The 19,454-nt window shown below is 42.0% G+C and overlaps 1 protein-coding gene across 1 annotated transcript in view; it reads left to right on the plus strand.

The window, feature by feature from the left end:
• The window catches only part of unm_hu7910 (un-named hu7910), a 220,646-nt gene that overhangs the window by 160,462 nt on the left and 40,730 nt on the right, over positions 1–19,454 (plus strand). The window contains exon 24 of the mRNA XM_048595703.1: positions 1,102–1,140. Within this exon, the coding sequence (XP_048451660.1) occupies positions 1,102–1,140 (39 nt within the window). The remainder of the gene's footprint in view (positions 1–1,101; positions 1,141–19,454) is intronic.

The raw sequence follows: 19,454 nt of genomic DNA on the forward strand, positions 1-19,454 counted from the left end.
TAAAAGGATGGTTGATATTAAGCCAGGGAAGGAGAAAAGCTGAGTCGGTGAAAATGGGTTGGCTGTGTTGAAAACTGCCCTTGTCATGACTAAGGACTGGGGTGTGGGGGTGGACAAAGGGCATGGGAGGTGGTGTTCAGGTTCTAAAATGATTAAACTCAACATTGAGTCTGGAGGCTGCAGGGCCCCCAAGTGGAAGATGAGATGCTGTTCTTCGAGCTTCTGCTGAGCTTCGCTGGAGCAGTGCAGTAACCCAAATGCTGCCAGACCTGCTGAGTTTCTCCAGCAATCTTTTTATTTCAGATTTCCAGCATCCGCATCTTTGCTTTATTTTAGGTAAAAGAATAGGAAGGGTTTAAAGGGACATGGGCCAAATGCTGACAAATGAGGCTAGATGAATTCAGGATATCTGGTCAGCATGGACAGGTTGCACTGAAGGGTCTGTTTCTATGCTGTACATCTCTATGACTCCAGTGCTTTCACATGATGTTTGCTGATATCCTGGTGTATTAATCAGTCCTGATGATTATACACATTTATCCACCCGCATTCCTTTATCAAGTTTCAAAGAAAACATCCATTGAGCTAACCAGCTTTTAAATGTTTGTGTAACTAAATGTTTCCTATTTCCTAACCTCTTTGTAACCATGAAGCTTTCAGTTCAAATATTACCAGTGTTGTGATCAGCAACTTGAATCATCCTCCTTCGACCTCTGCATCACGGCTACTGTTTTGCTTGCAGAGGGAAATGAATGAGATTTGCCATAACTTTAATTCTTCATATTCCAGAAAAATTGCCCTTGTTTGTATTCTGATAACATTAAAATCTAATGTTAGAAATCATAGTTGTGTGAGAGGTGTCAGCGTACTTTCTTTTTTTAAAAAAAAAAAGCTAATTTGCTTTAAAAACTCAATATAATTAGTTGCACATCACTCCTTACCATCAATGTATAGCTATGACTTGTATGTCAAATGTCAGGACATTTTAGGCCCTAAAATTCCAATTTATTGCATTTCAAAAACACATTATGCAATAACCTGCATTAGCACTGAACTGTAGAATTTCCTTAACCAACGAAATAATTTATTGTAATCTTCCAGACAAAACATCTGACTCTGAAGTAAAGAAGGAAAAGAAAGGTAAGCTCCATCTTGTGTTTAACTGCTTATGGTAACAATTATTTAGCAACGGTTGTTTAGGACATTGTACATTTCAGATGGTCGTGAAGTTGCCAAAGTTGTGGTCTTTGTATTATGTTTTGATTTGATTGGGTGAGACAAAGATTGAATATTGAAACATCAAGTAGAAAGCTGTGCTCAGAATTAACTCTGGATTAACCAGGTTGCACTGAGACCTGCTTGCTGCTCGTAACATCTTTGTCATCATTGAGCTACTTTGCTCACATGGAGGAAGTCTTGGGCTGAAATAGGTTTGTCTCTGTTTCAGTTTGTGTGTACATGTAAACATTAAGTGGACTGCTTTAATCTAAACAGGAAAATTTGTATTTCCTAATTGCCATTTTTGCAATACTTGAGATTTAAAACAGATGTAGGTTGAGTTGTTGATACAATCTGTCATCTTTTTGCAAGCTTAATCGAAATGGAGGTTTAGTCAGTGACGAATGATCAGAGATGGAAAGCTTGCAATCTTCTCTCACTAGATGGCACTGCAAACTAATAAATAACATATGCTGTTTTATGTTTTTGTAAAATTGCATGGTAAGTGTAAACAAAGTCATGGAACTATTGAACAGGCTGATGTATGCTGCCCATGACATTCTGTGAATGCCTTGGACAATAAGCTTAATTTTGAGACTTAAGCCAATTGTGTGAGAGTTATACTTACATGACCAGAAATTTTGCAGAGTTTACTCTTTGCAATTCAGAAACTAATCAGCATAATCAACACAGCTCCACAACTGAAACCCAACCCAACTCTCTTTCCATGACCCCTCACCAAACCTGTTCCAACTACTGAACCACTTCCCCATCTTGACCCACTGCTTCTCCCTCCACTTCTCCTGGCTGAACTTCTCTCTTCCGTCTGCTTCCCACAACTCCCCAATTCACCTCACCTGACCACACCCCCCTCGCTCTACTGAAAGTCTCTATCGTTGCATGTGCTATGCAGTGCCATATTCATTTCCAGCAGCGCACTTTAAGCAAGCCTGTAGATGTTAAGAGAAGGAAGTGGGAATAAATTCTTTGCAGGTCAAGCACGATATCTAACCCACTTATCTTCAGTGCCTTGGTAAAAATGCCAATAGATCGTTGTGTGGAAATCGTTGAGTGGCTTTTTGGATTTTCTATTATTATGTTGGAAGGCAAACTAGTTGCGATAAAAGGTTCCATCAGCATGCAAACTTATTTTAGTGGCTGACCACAGTATGTTTTCCCTTAGTTCTCCCCCTATTTTCTGTAACTGAGGAAGGGTCACCGAACTCAAAACGTTAACTCTGATTTTTCTTCACAGATGTTACCAGACCTGCTGACCTTTTCCAGCAACTTCTGTGTTTGTCCCTGATTTACAACATCCACAGTTCTTTCAGGATTTAGAGGGATATGGGTGAAATGCTGGCAAATGGGACTAGGTCAGATTGGGATGTCTCGTTGACACAGATGAGTTGGACTGAAGGATCTGTTTCCACGCTGTATGACTCTATCCTCCTCCAACATCTCACTCCTATTATTCAACTCTATGGCACTGTCATAGCTTAATTCCACTATTGACTGTCCAGATGTGGTGGAAACAACTTTCCAGTAGCTTCTTTTCCCACCTTGCAGTGTCTCAATGATGCATCATTGGTTTCTTCCTTTCTCATACCTACATGCTCTGCCTTTAGTGATAGTTTCTGCAGCTAACAATTGTACAGAAACTTTACTTCTGCACTGTTTCTCTCAATGCTTTCACCTTCCTTGTTGTCAGACTGCTTGTCCAACATCCAGTTTTAAAAGAGCATGAAAGACCTCAGTTTAACTTCGGAAGAACTGAAGCGATCCTCATTTGTCCTGTCACAATCTCCACAACCTTCAACATTACTTTCTTCTCTGACCCCAGCCATTATTTCAGTTTAAAACAAATCTGCAACCTATTCAACCTGCAGTGAGCCTCTGGCTTTTATCATCTCCATTACAAATGACTGCTGTCATGTCCTAGAACATCTTTCTTCTTAACCACTTCCTTAGCTCATTGGTTGCTGAAATGCTTATCTAAACATAATTGTCTTGTTGTCCTCTGGATGCCTTCCAGTCTTTTACCTTTATTTTCAGTTCAGCTACCATTTTAAGAGTTTGGTTTGCATAAAATCCAATATCAAGTTCAGTTCTAACTGAGTCAGTCAAGTCATCACTAGGTTGGCACCCAGTTTTCTGGACCCTTGGGTTTAGAATTCTCACCTTATGTGTAAATACCTTAGCGGCTTTACTCTTCAATTCCATTTCTTTCTATTATTCTCTCTCCTGCAGCTCTAAATTTTTCTCCCTTTCTTATTCATTCATGTGAAGTGAGTGTTGCTGGTTGAGCATTTATTGCCCATCCCACTTGTCCAGAGGACAGTTAAGGGTCAACCACCTTGCTGAATAGACCTTATAGACCAAATCAGGTAAAGTTGGCAAATCTTCTCCTCTAAAGGACATTTGTATTAGATTTTTACAGTGGTTACATGGTCCCCATTTAGGTCAGCTCTTCCAGTTCCAGATATTATTGAATTTGGGTTTCGTCTGCTATGGTGGGATTTGAATCATGTCCCCAGAACATTTGCCTGGCGTTTTGGATTGCTGGTCCAGTGATATTACCACTGCCCCACTGCCTCCCCTCTCCTTATACCAGCTTCGTGTGTGTTTACTACCTTCCCTTTTATTACATCATTGACTGCTATTTGTTCACTTGTTTATGGCCAGTACTCTGAATTTCTTCCTAAACCCATTACAACATCCCATTCCTCCTTCATCATCAAGATCTTAGTCAACCCTCAATCTCCACTTTTTAATATGGTTGGTTTCTCTTATGCCTCGTAGTTAATTTATAAACATGATTTAACCATAAATGCTTCTTGGGGAGTGGTGTCAAAAATTTGCAAATGCTGTGATATCTGAAGCATGTCTATTGGCTGCTTATATTGAGCACTTAACTTTGCTGCCACTTTTATTTGAAATGTAAGTTTACATGAGTATGCCCTGTGTAAAGTGGTGGACAGAGTAAAGAGTTTTGAGCAATATAATCATAATAGTGCTAAATGTGGAAGACTACACAGTTGTGTAGTACTCCTTTTGTGTTTAAATTTTGAAGGCTACTCAACTGTGTAGTTTAGGATCTTTACAGTTTGAAATGACAAGCGAAGTGGCCCTAATGATTGTTGCAGCTGGTGCTACTACTTGCAATACTGAACACAACTGAAATGAAATAAATCAATGTTGTTGCTCTCTGTACCTTGTGTATTTCACCACCTACAAGAATTCAAACAATTCAAACATGCCAAGATTTTGTTTTACCCCTCACTGTTCTTTCATCTTGAAAGTTGCCTTGCTGCCGATCCCTTGGGTGATGTTACTAAGTTGCCTCCAATCCTTTAGTGTCGAAGTTTGGAGAGTGATGTTCTTGTACTCGCTGTAGCAGATCGCACGGCTAAAATTGGTACACTGATCACAGCGGTCGACTTGGAAGTCTGGGGCTTTTGTCAGGATAAAGAATTGGATTCTGCGGGAGAAATGATGGAACAGGTTCAATAACCTGGAGGCTTTGCATTATATAGTCTTGATATTCGTAATGTGCTGGTTAAATAGAGAAACAGTTTTTCATACAGTCTATGTTCCTTGTGTGTGAGTTTAGATGATAAATATTGACAAGTCACTTGACCACAGTTATTTGATTACCTACCAACTTGTGTATACACCACCTATTCTCTTTCTTTGCAACACAGACCGCTGACTACAGATTCAAGTGAGAACCCTGATTTCATTTTTTGTCTTTCCCTCCCTGGTGTCCCAGTCAGTATTAACAAATTCAACCCTTCCCAAAGAACCTGAATATTTGAAATTCTTCAGTTTAACATCAATGTTTCACCTACTCTACGATCACAGTTGTTCTTTGCCTTTCTAGTTTCCATTATCTAAATTTTGTCCATTCAGATTTTCCTGAAGAAAAATTCCAGCAGCTTTAAATGATGCAGTAATTGTACTTGATATTTATATGGTTGCTTTGCTTAAAGGAGTAGCTTGAGAGTCCTGTATTTTGAATGTTTGAACAGAGATAATGATAAAGACTCCATGTTTATTTTGCTAATTGCTCATCACAGATTTTGTGTTCTAAGAGCTTAAAGCAGTTTGTTTAAGAGCATAAGAACTAGGAGCAGGAGTAGGCCGTCTGGCCCTTCGAGCCTGCTCCGCCATTCAATAAGATCATGGCTGATCTACATTCTACATGAAATAACTGAGCTGTTACAACTTCTGCATTTTTTATAAACATTGTCACTGAATTCTAGATTGAAAGTGGAGAACTGTTGAACTAAATTTTGCAGCAGAAGTTGGGATACAGATGCCAAGGACCCGAGTAGGTCCCATAGCCTGCGGTGTCACAGAATGCTGCCTGCCTTTGTAGTTGTTGCCAGAGGTGGCCAATTGATGGACTACCCCCACAAGCCCTGCCCATTAAGGGCTTGTGTGTGAACTGGGTGATGTGGACGACCAGTTAGAGCACCTGGGGGTGTGGGCAACTAGCATCTCTTCCAGGAAAAGTGAGTCTGAGTGTCCCCACAGTCAGTGAGATCCTTCCCTCACGATGGCCTCAAGCTCCTGCTGTGGCCTGATGAACACCACAACTGCAAGGGGCAGGATGTCAAAAAAGAGGTCGGTGATGTCGAAGGTGGCATCAGTGACTCCCTGCTTCCATTGACTGGGAGCTGCTTTTAACTGTTAAATTCAGAACAGAACAGGAGGCAACCCTGCTGGCTTAGCTAGCTGCCAACCTTGATGGAGAGAGCGTGCAACTTCCTTTCCTGGAATGATGAGTAGTGTAGATAAGGTGAAAGGCAGGTGTCTGTTCCCTGAGGTGAGGGATTTCAAGACTCGGAGGCATATTTTTAAGGTGAGAGGAGGAACTCCTGCTGCAAGATGTAGTTCAACAGTTCTCCACTTTCAATCTAGAGAGGAGAAAGATTTGCAAAAGAAACTAGGGGCAATTTTTTTCTTTCACACTGGTTCATGTGTGGAAAGAACTTCCAGAGGAAGTGGTGGATGTGGGTACAGTTACAAAGTTTAAAAGGCATTTGTGTAAGTATGTGAATAAGAAATGTTTGGAGGGACATGGGTCAAGCGCAGGCAAATGGAACTAGTTTAGTTTGGGATTATGGTTGGATCGAAGGGTCTGTTTCCGTGCTGTACAACTCTGACTTTGAGGTGGGAAGATGGGTCCACAGAACAATCCAGTCCACTGTTTCTGAACCACATCTAATTTTGAGGAATTTTATATTTTCATATGTACTGGAAACATTTTTTCAGAGAGTTGCCTGTACATTAAAGGTAATGACCATTCCATTTTGTGAGTCATATCAACCAGATCTTAGCTGGGTCAATAATAGGGCTTATTAGTATTCATTTGAATACTGGACCAGACAGGGAGCAAATGAACTCTGCTTCCCACAATAATTCAAGATTCTAGCAGAAGGATAAAGTTCATGTGTAATTTGGCAGCTACAATATCAATAACTGTCTAGACTCATACAAGAATTTAAATTTGGGAAGGTACCAGGAAGCTTTTCATTGTGCCATTGCCCTCCTGCAGCTCTGTTAATCCTGCCTGGCTGCTAACACGAGCTGATAAATGATATGTATCACACCTTGGAAAAGAAAGCACTCATTTTAAAACAAAACATCTTGGAAAGTGGGTGACATTGTGGTAAGGCTGTATGTATTGTTCTATGGTGATAGTGATTGGTTTTTTCCTATGGCTCTGTAATCCCGCAATCATGTTTCATAGGAAATGCTATGATTTTGCCTCATTGACAAAATGCTGCGGTATGTCTAGGTTGTGGTAGTAAGACTTTATAATTAATTGTGTTACAATTTTTTTTTGCTGCTTTCCTCCCTGGTGGCCAAGGTCATAGGGTTGGGAGCATTTGTCAAACTAAGTTAGTGAATTGCTAGTGACTTCTTCAATGCACGAGAGTCAAGTTAAAATCAGTTGATTTTATTGTCGATCCAGGGCATTGAAATAAGTCAGTTCCTTATACTGTCTGGTGGTGCGCAAAGTGTAGATATTTTAAGCAACCTGTTCAGAGTTGTTGGAGCAGGTAGGACTTCTGCCAGACCCTCTGGCTCAGAGGTGGAGATGTTACCACTGTGCCACAAGTGTTTTCTCACGGTCGGGATGTGTGGGGTTAATCTTTAGTTGCTTTGACTTTTTTTAAAACACTGCCTCTCATTTAAAATAATACACTCTGGTTAACTACAGGGGATCTCCGATTTACAGGCTTCCAACTTCCTGATGCCATTCCATACAGGGGTGTAATTTTACATATCTGACATACAAATGGCTGCTTTATAACATCCTGAATTGTGTCTGGCTCGCATACAAATCAACTTGGAAATGGACTCGGGAATGGAACCTTTTCGCAACCTAGGAACTGCCTTTATTGAAAAGAACAGATGTTCTCATATACTGAGGAACTGACCACAAACAGGATAACTCAAGGAGCCAGAAGCTGTTGATAAACAGCTTCCATCTGAAGAGAAATCTAATAACGAAGTAACATTTGCTCTTCCTTACAATCTGCTACTAACAAGGCTAGGAGGGTAATTGATATTAATCTTGAGATTTGATTGCCATTTGGCATAGAATCCCTACAGTGTGAAAAACAGGCCCTTCAGCCCAACAAGTGCACACTGACCCTCAGAGCATCCCATCCTGACCCATCACCCTATAACCCACCTAATCTACACATCCCTGAACACTACCGGCAATTTAGCATGGCCAATCCATCTAGCCTGCACGTCTTGGACTGTGGGAGGAAACCGGAACACCCGGAGGAAACACTCTCAGACATGGGGAGAATGTGCAAACTCCACACAGACAGTCACCCGAGGGTGCTATTGTGGAATTTAACAAGGAACAAGAGTTGGCTCCGTAATTTGACCAAGAAGGTATTAGTTGCTGAAAATAAATTTTTCAGGGCAGAGGTATTAAAACCATAATGTTTAGAAAACAAAATAAGATTACAACATAAAAATATGCAAGTTGGCAGTTACTTCATGAAATCGATGAATAAGGAAATTTAAATGAAAATTCAAAAAAGAAGCATAATGCACAAGTGGTAAGGAGCAAAAAAAAAATTTAAAAAGAGACATGTACACGGATCTATAAATTCATCTGAAAGGGCACAAATATGAAAAAAGACCTACACCAAAGCATAAGTAAAGAAGCAAAGTGCAATAATAAACATGCCTTCAGTACCACACCAGGAATAAGCGAAAATGTAGAGTACTTTGAAATAAAGGAAAATAGTTACAGTACTATTTTTGTCCAGGAAAAGAACGTTAATACAGTATAGATGCATTCATTTATTATATCAAATGTTACTGAAAACTTCCAGGTCCATGTAACAGATGGTGGAGATGCTAAATTTCATAAATACATAGTAACTCTTTACATTGTTTTGCTTAGTTTGTCATGTAAAAGATGACTGACTTGCAGAGTCACTAATCAAGTATATTCTGCATAATATGCTTCAGTTTTTCAGTAAGGTGAGAGAATGGTAATTATTATTTTAATGGACTCTGTTTATAGGGTCATACAACATAGAAACAGGCCCTTCAGCCTACCATGTCTATGCTGACCAACAAACATCAAACTACACTAATCCCATTTACCTGCACTTGGTCCATAGCTGGCTATGCCTAGGCATTTTAAGGGCTTATCCAAGTGCTTCTCAAATGTTGAGAGTACCTGCCTCTACCGCCCCCTCAGGCAACACGTCCCATATTTCTATCACCCTCAGGAGGGGAAAAGAAAATTCCAGATCTGCTGTAAACCACTTACTACTCATCTTAAAATTATGCCCTCTGGTCTTAGACACCTGCTGTGTGGTAAAGATTCTCAGAAGTCACACGACACCAGGTTATAGTCCAACACGTTTATTTGAAGTCACAAGCTTTTGGACTCCACCTGACAAAGGAGCAGTGCTCCGAAAGCTTGTGATTTCAAATAAACCTGTTGCACTATAACCTGGTGTCGTGTGACTTGTCCACCCCAGTCCAACGCTGGCACCTCCATATCATAAAGATTCTCACACTTGATTCTGTCAAGTCTTCTGTAATTTTGAACACCTCTATCAAAACTTCCCTTCAGCATCCTCTGCTCCAGGGAAAACCAATCCACTCTATCCAGACTCTCTTTATAACAGAGGCTTTCCATCCCAGGCAGCATCCTGGTGAATCTCCTCTGCTGAAGTCATGTCTTTCCATTATGTTGAAGAACCACTTGCATTGGAAGGAAAATTTGTGCCACACAAGTACCAGGCTATGATCTTCTCCAAAAGAGACTGGATATCTTGAAATTCAATTGTTTAGTCAGAGCTGAGTTTACAAGTGTCAATATCCTGAGTAATGCCATTGACCAGAACTTAACTGCAGCAGCCACGTGGATATTGTGGTTACAAGAGCAAAGCAGAAGCTGAATATTCTGCAGCAAGCTCCTCAAGGCTCCAGTCAGACTACACCTAGAATACTGAGTCATAGTCCATGCTGATCAGGTTTCCTGAACTAAACTAGTCCCAAATTCCTCCATTTGGCCCATAATCCCTCTAAACCTTTCCTATACATGTACCTGTTCAAACGTCGTTTAAATGTTGTAATTATACTCATTTCTTCCACCTCCTCCAGCAGCTCATTCCGTACATGCACCACCTTCTGAGTAGAAAAAGTTGTCCCTCTGGTCCTTTTTTTAAATCCTTCCCCCCCACCCCCGACCTTAAACCTGTGCCCTCTAGTTTTGGATTTGCCCTACCCCGGAGAAAAGACCTGGGTCTTCACCTTATCTATGCCCCTCATGATTTTATACAGCTCTGTAAGGCCACCTTCCTTTGCTTCAGGGGGAAAAAGTCCCAGACTATCTAGCCTCTCTTTATAATTCAAACCCTCCAGTCCCTGCAACATCCTTGTAAATCTTTTTTTGCACCCTTTCCAGTTTAATAACATCCTTCTTATAGGGGGCTGACCAGAATTGTACACAGTACTCCAAATGTGGCCGTATCAATGTCTTGTACAGCTGTAACATGATGTCGTAGCTTCTGTGCTCAGTGCTCTGACCGATGAAGGCAGGCATACAAAATGATGTCTTCACCACCCTACCTACGTGTGACACCACTTTCAAGGAATTGTGTACCTGCACCCTTAGGTCTCTATTCAAAAACAATCCCAAGGGTCCTACAATTAACTCTGCAAGTTGGCCGTTTGTTTGTTTTACCAAAATTCAGCACATTGCATTTATCTGAATTAAATTCCATCTGTTATTCCTTGGCCCACTGGACCAGTTGATTGAGATCCCGTTCCTCTCTCTCTTAGATAAACATCCTCATTGCCCACTGTACCACCAACTTCAGTCGTCTGCAAATTTACTAACCATGCCTCCTATATTCTCATCCAAATCGTTCATATAAATGAAGAACCGCAGTAGACCCAGTACTGATCCTTGCGACACACTGCTGGTCACAAGCGTCTAATCTGAACAACCCTCTACCACCACCCTGTGTCTCCTACCTTCAAGCCAATTTTGTATCCAGTTAGCGAGCTCTCCCTCCCTGGATCCCATGTGATCTAACCTTATGAACCAGTCTACCGTGCGGAACCTTGTCGAAGGCCCTGCTAAAGTCCGTGTAGCCAGCGTCTACCGCTCTTCCTTCATCTATCTTCTTGGTCACCTCTTCAAAAAAAAAAACTCGTTTGTCAGACACAATTTCCCATGCACAAAGCCATGCTGATTATCCCTTATCAGTCCTTGCCTTTCCAAATGCATGTAGATCCTGTCCTTCAGAATCCCCTCCAACAATTTATCCATCACTGATGTTAGGCTCAGCAGTCTGTAGTTCCCTGGCTTTTTCCTGCAGCCTTTCTAAAATAATGGCACAACGTTAACCAGCCTTCATCTTCTGGCATCTCATCCATGGCTGACGATGATACAAATTTGTCTGCTATGGGCCCTGCAATCTCTCCCCTAGCTTCTCACCATGTCCTGGGATATACTTTTATCAGGTCCTGGGGATTTACCTATCTTTATACGTTTTCAGACCTCCATCACCACCTCTTCTATGGAGTCATATAGCACGGATGCGCAGACCCTTTGATCCAACCAGTCATAGAGGAATACAGCATGGAAACAGGCCCTGCAGCCAAGCTGACCATGGTGTCCACTTAGCTGGTTCCAATTGCCCACATTTGGTCCATATCCTTCTAAACCCTTCCCATCCATGTACCTATCCAAATATTTTTAAATGTTGCTATTGTACCTGCCTGAACCACTTTCTCTGGAAGCCCATTCCATATTCACACCACTCTCTGCGTGAAGAAGTTGCCTCAGGTCTTCCTTAAATCTTTACCCTCTCACCTTAAACCTATGCCATCTAATTTTGAATTTCCCCATCCCTGGGAAAAAGACTATATGCATTCATCCTGTCTATGCCCTCATGATTTTATACACCTCAAGAAGACCACCCCACATTCTCCTATGTTCCAAGAAATAAAGTCCTATCCTGGCCAACCTCTCCTTATAACTCAGGCCTACTAGTCCTGGTAATATCCTCGCAAATCATCTTTGCACACTTTCCAGTTTAACTATGTTGAGGTTGATTGGCTCGCCGAGCTGGTTTGTTGTTTTGCAGATGTTTGGTTACCATGCTTGGTAACATCCTCAGTGCAGCCTCCGATGAAGCATCGGTGTGTTTTCCTGCCTGGTTTTTAAACTCTGGGGTCCGTTGAGCTGGATTGCTTCACTTCTGGTTTTCCTTCGTAGTGGAATGTATATGGTGTCAAGTTCGATGTGTTTATTAATAGTATGCTTCCAGAAATTCTCATGCTTGTCCCTGTCTAGCCTGTCTCAGGATCTTGGTGTTGTCCCAGTCGAAGTGGTGGTTCTCCTTGTCCATGTGGATTGAGATGAGTGAGTATCGGTCGTGTCTTTTTGTAGCCAGTTGGTGTTCATGTACTCTTGTTGTTAGTTTGCTTCCTGTTTGTCCGATGTAGTGTTTCTCGCAGTCTCTGCAGGGGATCTTGTAGATGACATTGGTCCTGTCCATGGTGGGGAGTGGGTCTTTAGTTCAGGTGAGCAGTTGTTGTAGGGTTGACGTGAGCTTGTGTGCCACTCTGATGCCCAGTGGTTGTAGGAGTCTTGCGGTGAGTTCTGACGTGTTCCTGATGTAGGGTAGTGTGTGTGTGTCGGGGCGTGTAGAGTCTTTTTGGTACTGTTCTTGTAGGCATCTTCTGACCCAGTTCTTTGGATATCCATCATCCTTGAACACTTGGACGAGGTGGAATTCTTCCTCCCGGCATAGATCAGTGTTGCTGCAGTGTGTTGTTGCCCTTTTAAATAGTGTTCGCACGCAGCTTCGTTTTGTGTTTGTTGGGATGGTTACTATTGAAGTTCAGTACCTGGTCTGCGTGTGTGGCTTTATGGTGTACTTTCATTTGCAGTTCCCCACTTGTCTTGTGCTCTACTGTGACATCCAGGAATGGGAGCTGTTTGTTCTCCTCCTCTCTGGTGAGTCTTATTCCGGTGAGGGTGTTGTTTATAAGTTTGTGTGTCTGTTCTAATTTGGTCCGTTTAACGATGACAAAGGTGTCGTCTACGTAGCGTATCCACAGTTTAGGTTGGATATGTGGAAGGGTGGTCCTTTCCAGTCTTTGCATCACTGCTTCTGCTATGAGTCCGGAGATAGGTGATCCCATGGGTGTCGCGTTGATTTGCTCGTATGTTTGGCCGTTGAAGGTGAAGTGGGTAGTCAGGCATAGGTCCAATAGTAGTAGTCTATGCACTACAAAGACTTAAACAAACAGGACAGATCAACAAAACAGACTTCTTAAAAATGAAACCCGAAGGAACCAACAAACCCCGATTCTACGGCCTCCCTAAAATGCACAAGCCGGAAGTCCCCCTCAGACCCATAGTCTCCCTACTAGGCACTCCATCGCACAGATTAGCCAAAGAACTACAAAGGAGACTCGGGCACCTAGTCAACAAATCACCCCACTCCATCCACTCAGCCCAACAATTCCTCAACTCCATCAACGACATAAAGATAGAGGACGAAGAGACCATGATGTCGCTTGATGTCACTGCCCTATTCACATCGATAGACATACCACTAGCAAGGGAAACAATGACAACACTACTTGAACAAGAACACGACCCCAGTGAAACCATCTCCAAGGACAACATGCTTAAACTACTGGACCTATGCCTGACCACCCACTTCACCTTCAATGGCCAAACGTACAAGCAAATCAACGGGACACCCGTGGGATCACCTATCTCTGGACTCATAGCAGAAGCAGTGATGCAAAGACTGGAAAGGACTGCCCTTCCACAAATCCAACCTAAACTGTGGATACGCTACATAGATGACACCTTTGTCATCATTAAACCGACCAAATTAGAAGAGACACACACAAACTTATAAACAACACCCTCACCGGAATAAGATTCACCAGAGAGAAGGAGAAGAACAAACAGGTCCCATTCCTGGACGTCACGGTAGAGCGCAAGACAAATGGGGAACTGCAAACGAAAGTACACCGTAAAGCCACACACACAGACCAGGTATTGAACTTCAATAGTAACCATCCCAACAAACACAAACGAAGCTGCGTGCGAACACTATTTAAAAGGGCAACAACACACTGCAGCAACACAGAACTATACCGAGAGGAAGAAGAATACCTCTTCCAAATGTTCAAGGATAATGGATATCAAAAGAACTGGGTCAGAAGATGCCTATAAGAACAGCATCAGAAAGACTCTACACGCCCCGACACACTCATCATACTACCCTACATCAGGAACACGTCAGAACTCGCTGCAAGACTCCTACAACCACTGGCAGAGTGGCACACAAGCCCACATCAACCCTACAACAACTGCTCAGCTGAACTAAAGACCCACTCCCCGCCATGGACAGGACCAATGACATCTACAAGATCCCCTGCAGAGACTGCGAGAAACACTACATCGGACAAATAGGAAGGAAACTAACAACAAGGGTACATGAACACCAACTGGCTACAAAAAGACACGACCAATACTCACTCATCTCAATCCACATGGACAAGGAGAACCACCACTTCGACTGGGACAACACCAAGATCCTGGGACAGGCTAGGCAGAGACAAGCACGAGAATTCCTGGAAACATGGCACTCCACGAAGCATGATATCAATAAACACATTGAACTCGACCCCATATACATTCCACTACGAAGGAAAACTGGAAGTGAGGCAATCCATCGCAACGGACCCCAGAGTTGAAAAACCAGGCGGAAAAACACACCGACGCTTCATCGGCGGCTACACTGATGATGTTACCCAGCATGGTAACAAAACATCTGCAAAACAACAACCAGCTCGGCGAGCCAACCAACCTTAACATCCACAACCCGAGCTACAGATCTATTCCAAAATCTCAGTTTAACTAGGTCTTTCCTAGAACAGTGACCAAAACTGTACACACTACTCCCAAGTGTGGCCTCACCAACGACTTATGCAACTGTAACATAACGTCCCAACTCCTGCACTCAGTGCCTCAACTGATGAAGGCCAGCATGCTAAATGCCTTCTTCACCACCCTGTCTACCTGTGACGCTGATATCAACGAATTATGTACTTGTATTCTCAGGTCCCTCTGTTCCACAACACTCCTCAGCTCCTTACCATTTACTGTATAAGTCCTATCTTGGTTTGACTTTCCAAAGTGCAACACCTCACAACATGCTGACCATAATCTCAAACTAAACAAGTCCCATCTGCCTGCTCTGGGCCGATATCCCTCCAAACCTTTCCTATTCCTGTATCTATCCAAATATCTTTTAAACGCTGTGATTGTACCCGCATCCATCACTTCCTCAGGAAGTTCATTCCACACACAAACCACCCTCTGTGTAAAATAAAAATTTCCCTATCATGTCTTTTCTAAATTGCTCTCCTCTCACCTTAAAAATGTGCCCTCTAGTCTTGAAATTCCCCATCTTAGGGAAAAGACAACTAGCATCAACTCTATCTATACCCCTCATTATGTTATAAACTTCTTTCAGGTCACCTCTCAACTGCCTATGCTCCAGTCAAAAAAGTCCCAGCTTTTCTTTATAACTCAAACCTTCCATACCCAGCAACATCCTGGTAAATCAGTTCTGAACCCTCTTCAGCTTGATGTTATCTTTCCTATAACTGGCAACCAGAATTAAACACAGTATTCCAGAAGAGGCCTCACCAATATCCTGTACAACCTCAACATGACTTCCCAACTCCAATATTCAAAGGACTGAGCAATGAAGGCAGGTGTGCCAAACATTTTTTTAACCACCCTGTCTGTTTGTGAATGTGGTCCATTTTCAGGACATCACTAATTATTTCTCAAATTCCCTAACTTCCATGTCTTTCTTCATGATACATACTGCTGCAATATATCCATTTAGGATCTTGCCTGTCTCCTGTTGTTCCGCATGTAGATGGCCTTGTTGATCTTTAAGAGATCATATTCTATTCCTAGTTATTCTTTTGCCCTTAATATACTTGGAGAATCTCTTTGGATCCTCCTTTACCCTATCTGCCAAAGCTATCTCAGGTCCCCTTTTTGCCCTCCTGATTTCCCTCAAGTGTACTCCTACACTCCCTATACTCCTTAAGGGATTCCCTTGATCCCAGCTGTCTGTACCCTACATACGCCTCCTTTTTCTTAATCAGAACCTCGATTTCGCCAAGTCATCCAGTGTTCCCTACTCCTGCCAGCCTTAACCTCCACACAAATCAGAACCTGCTGGCTCTGAACTCTATTATTTTGCTTTTGAAAGCTGATGTGCTTTTCACATTTCATTAACACTTCAGGCAAAAGTAGAACACTACAGTGACATCATAAATATTTATTTATAGATCTTATTAGTTTTTGGGGTACTGTGCATGACTGGGATCTTATTACCTGCAAGAAGATCTCCAGATATTTTTATGTCCAAGGATTTGCCTTCTGACCTGAGCTCATGAGAACTCATCTGTCAGTGTCGTGTTGTAAAGTACAGAATACATTATTTATCAAAATCAATATTAGTGACGTAGTGTCTCAAATATAATAAAACGCTGGATCATAAATTTTAAGGATTATAAAAATATGGTGAAAGGACAGCATGCAAAAACAACTCCTGCTGATATTAGATTTCGTCTGAAGACTGTCCCAGGTGTATAAAATGGGTGTTTCATGAATTAAAAGTTCCTGGGGCATGGATGTTGCAAGCAAAAGTCATTACTAACTGCCTTTTGAGAAGGACACGGTAAGTCACCATCTTGAGAATGGAGAGACTTGCTGGGCTATTTGAAGCGAGTTGAGAATTACTTTGTAAGGTTCTATTTTGTTGACAGTTCTGAAAGCCTTCATGAGATTCACAGTATCCTGTTCAATACACTATTCTTGTAGCAGACCCGTGGAGAAAATCTTCAAAGAGGTTTATAAAATCATGAGGGGCATGGATAGGGTGAATAATCAAGGCTTTTTTCCCCCCAGAGTAGGGGAGTCTAAAACTTAAAGCTAAGCCCTCTAGGTGAGTGGGATAAGATTTACAAGGGACCTGAGGGGCAACTTCTTCGCAGAGAGTGGTGTTTGTATGGAATGAGCTACCAGAAGAAGTGGTAGAGACAGGTACAATTATCACATTTAAAAGGCATCTGGATGGGAACATGAACAGGAAGGATTTAGAGGGGTATGGGCCAAATGCTGGAAAATGGAAACTAGATTAATTTAGGATATCTGGTCAGCATGGACAAGTTGGACCAAATGGTCTGTTGCTGTGCTGTACATCTGACTGTACAACATTAGAATTGCTAACACAGAAATTGCATTGTGCTTCTGGCTACGCTCGCTCTGTGTGTAGAAGGAATCTCAAAGTATGACTTAAAAGTGACGAGGGAATGAGATGTTCTTACAGTTGTTGCAGTCTCCTCTGTTGGTTTTTTTATATTCACAAACCAGCTATCCAGCTAACTGACCCTATTTTTGACAGTGATGCACTATTATATCTTAACTAACCTTTTTTCAACTATATGCGTGTGCAGCTGGTAATATACACCTTAAAATGTGAAGACTGAGAGATACCTGGTTTAATTTACAATATGAGTTGACGGGTCAAGGCTAGTCTTTGTTGCAAACATTCACTTGCTGCTGAAGGTAATGAGTTGCCATTTCCACCTCTTGCAATCCATGTGATGGAGGTGCACCCATAGTTCAGTGAGGGGGCTTTTGACCCAGGAAGATAACTGTACCAGTCCAGAATGATTAATGTTGGTGGGGAACTTGCAGAGGTCACTGTGATTCTTCTTGTTCTTCTGAGAGGTAAGGATTGTAAGTTTGGAAATTATTGCCAATAGAAGCTTGATGGGTTGCTGCAGTGTATCTTGTGGTTGGTCGCTGTCATTGTAGTGGGGGTGAATGTTTAAAGTGGATACGGTGCTGATGAAGCAAACTGCTTTGCATTGGATATTGTTGAAGCTTTTCAGTGTTGTTGGAGCTGCATTCATTCAGGCAATGAGAGTGAATGCAATCATATTCTTGCTTGTGCCTTGTTGGTAGTAGACAGGCTTTTGGGAGTTGGGAACTAAGTTACTAGCCAGATAAAGACTCTCCTCTTGGCTGTCTTTGTAGCCCCAGTGTTTAGGTGGTTGATCCATTTAAATTTCTGGTCTCTTGTAAGTCCCCAGGCTGTTGATAAGTGGGGGTTCACTGCTGCTAAACTAATTGAATGTCTTGTTAAAGATGGACTTACCCTGGCACTTGAATGACATGTAAGTTACTTGGTATTTATTATTTTAAGCCTGAAAGTTGTTGAAGTCTTGCTGCATGGTGGAAATGGTGGCTTCAATATTGGGGCAGTTGTGAATAGAACCAAAGACTACGATCATTAGCAAATATCCCCATCTCTGATCTCACCATGAAAATGTTCATTGATAAAGCAGCTAAAAATGATTGGAAAGTACCCTGAGAAACTCCTGCTGTGATCAAGAGTAGACTGGGATAGCAATTAGTTAGATTGGATTGTTTTGCTTTCAGTGAACGTGGCAAATCTAAGTAATTTTCCACATGGTTGAGTAGATGCCACTGTTGTTGCTATTCTATACTTGGCAAGAGGCATGGCTAGTCTGGGGCATAAGTGTTCAGTACTATCGCTGGGATATTATGTCCTATAGCCTTTGCTGTATCCCATTTACTCCACCATTTCCTGGTATCCTGTTGAGTTAATTGAATTGGCCACTTTTATTTCTTAACTTTTGCATAGTGGTTTGATGCAGCGGCGTGGTTTGCTCGGGTATCTCGGATCAGTTAAGAACCAACTACGTTGCTGTAACTTTAGATTCATCTGTCAACCAGACCAGTAAGAATGGTAGAGTCCATTCCATAAAGAACATTAGTGACCCATATGTGTTTTTTTTTAACAACAATCTGGTAGTTTCATGGTCACCATTGCTGATACTAGCTTTTTATTCCAAAGTTACTAATTGGTTGCATTTAAGTTCCCGCCTAGTATGGTGATATTGGAACTGTTTCTTCACTGCAGAGAATATCAAAAATGTTCCAGTAATAGGATATCAGGAGATGGAAGGAAAAGAGAAACTTAGTGAAATTAGAATCATGTGGGAAGTGATATTAAGTAAAGTGCTGGAACTGTGAACTAAGAAGCCTCCAAGTCCTATAGATCTGCAGTACAGAAGGCTTGTCAGTCCATCACGTCCTTGCTAGTCAAAAAAAACCACCTACCTATTCGAGCTCCATTTTCCAGCATTTGGCTCATAGCCTTGTCTGCTTTGGCATTGAAGATGTACGTGGAAATATTATTTAGAAGTGCTTTCTCTCCCTCTCTCTCTCTCTCTCGCTCTCGCTCTCGCTCTCGCTCTCGCTCTCGCTCTCTTCTCCCCTCCCCCCCCTCCTCAAATTCCCTCTCAACCTCTCTATACCTATGGTCATTGATCCCTTCATCAAGGAAAAGTTTCTTCCTGTCGACCCTATCTATGCCCCTCACAATTTTATATATCTCAATCATGTCTCCTCTCAATCTCCTCTGCACTGTGGATTTAAAAAAAGGCCTAATCTATCTAATCCCTCCTCATAACTGAAACCATTCAGCTCAAGTAACATCCTGGTAAATCTCCTTTGCACTCACTCCAGTGCTATCACATCTGTCCTGTAATGTGGATTCCTGTGGCCTAACTAATGAGATACATAG

Source organism: Rhincodon typus, chromosome 4, assembly GCF_021869965.1.
Source record: "Rhincodon typus isolate 14 chromosome 4, sRhiTyp1.1, whole genome shotgun sequence".
NCBI lineage: Eukaryota > Metazoa > Chordata > Chondrichthyes > Orectolobiformes > Rhincodontidae > Rhincodon > Rhincodon typus.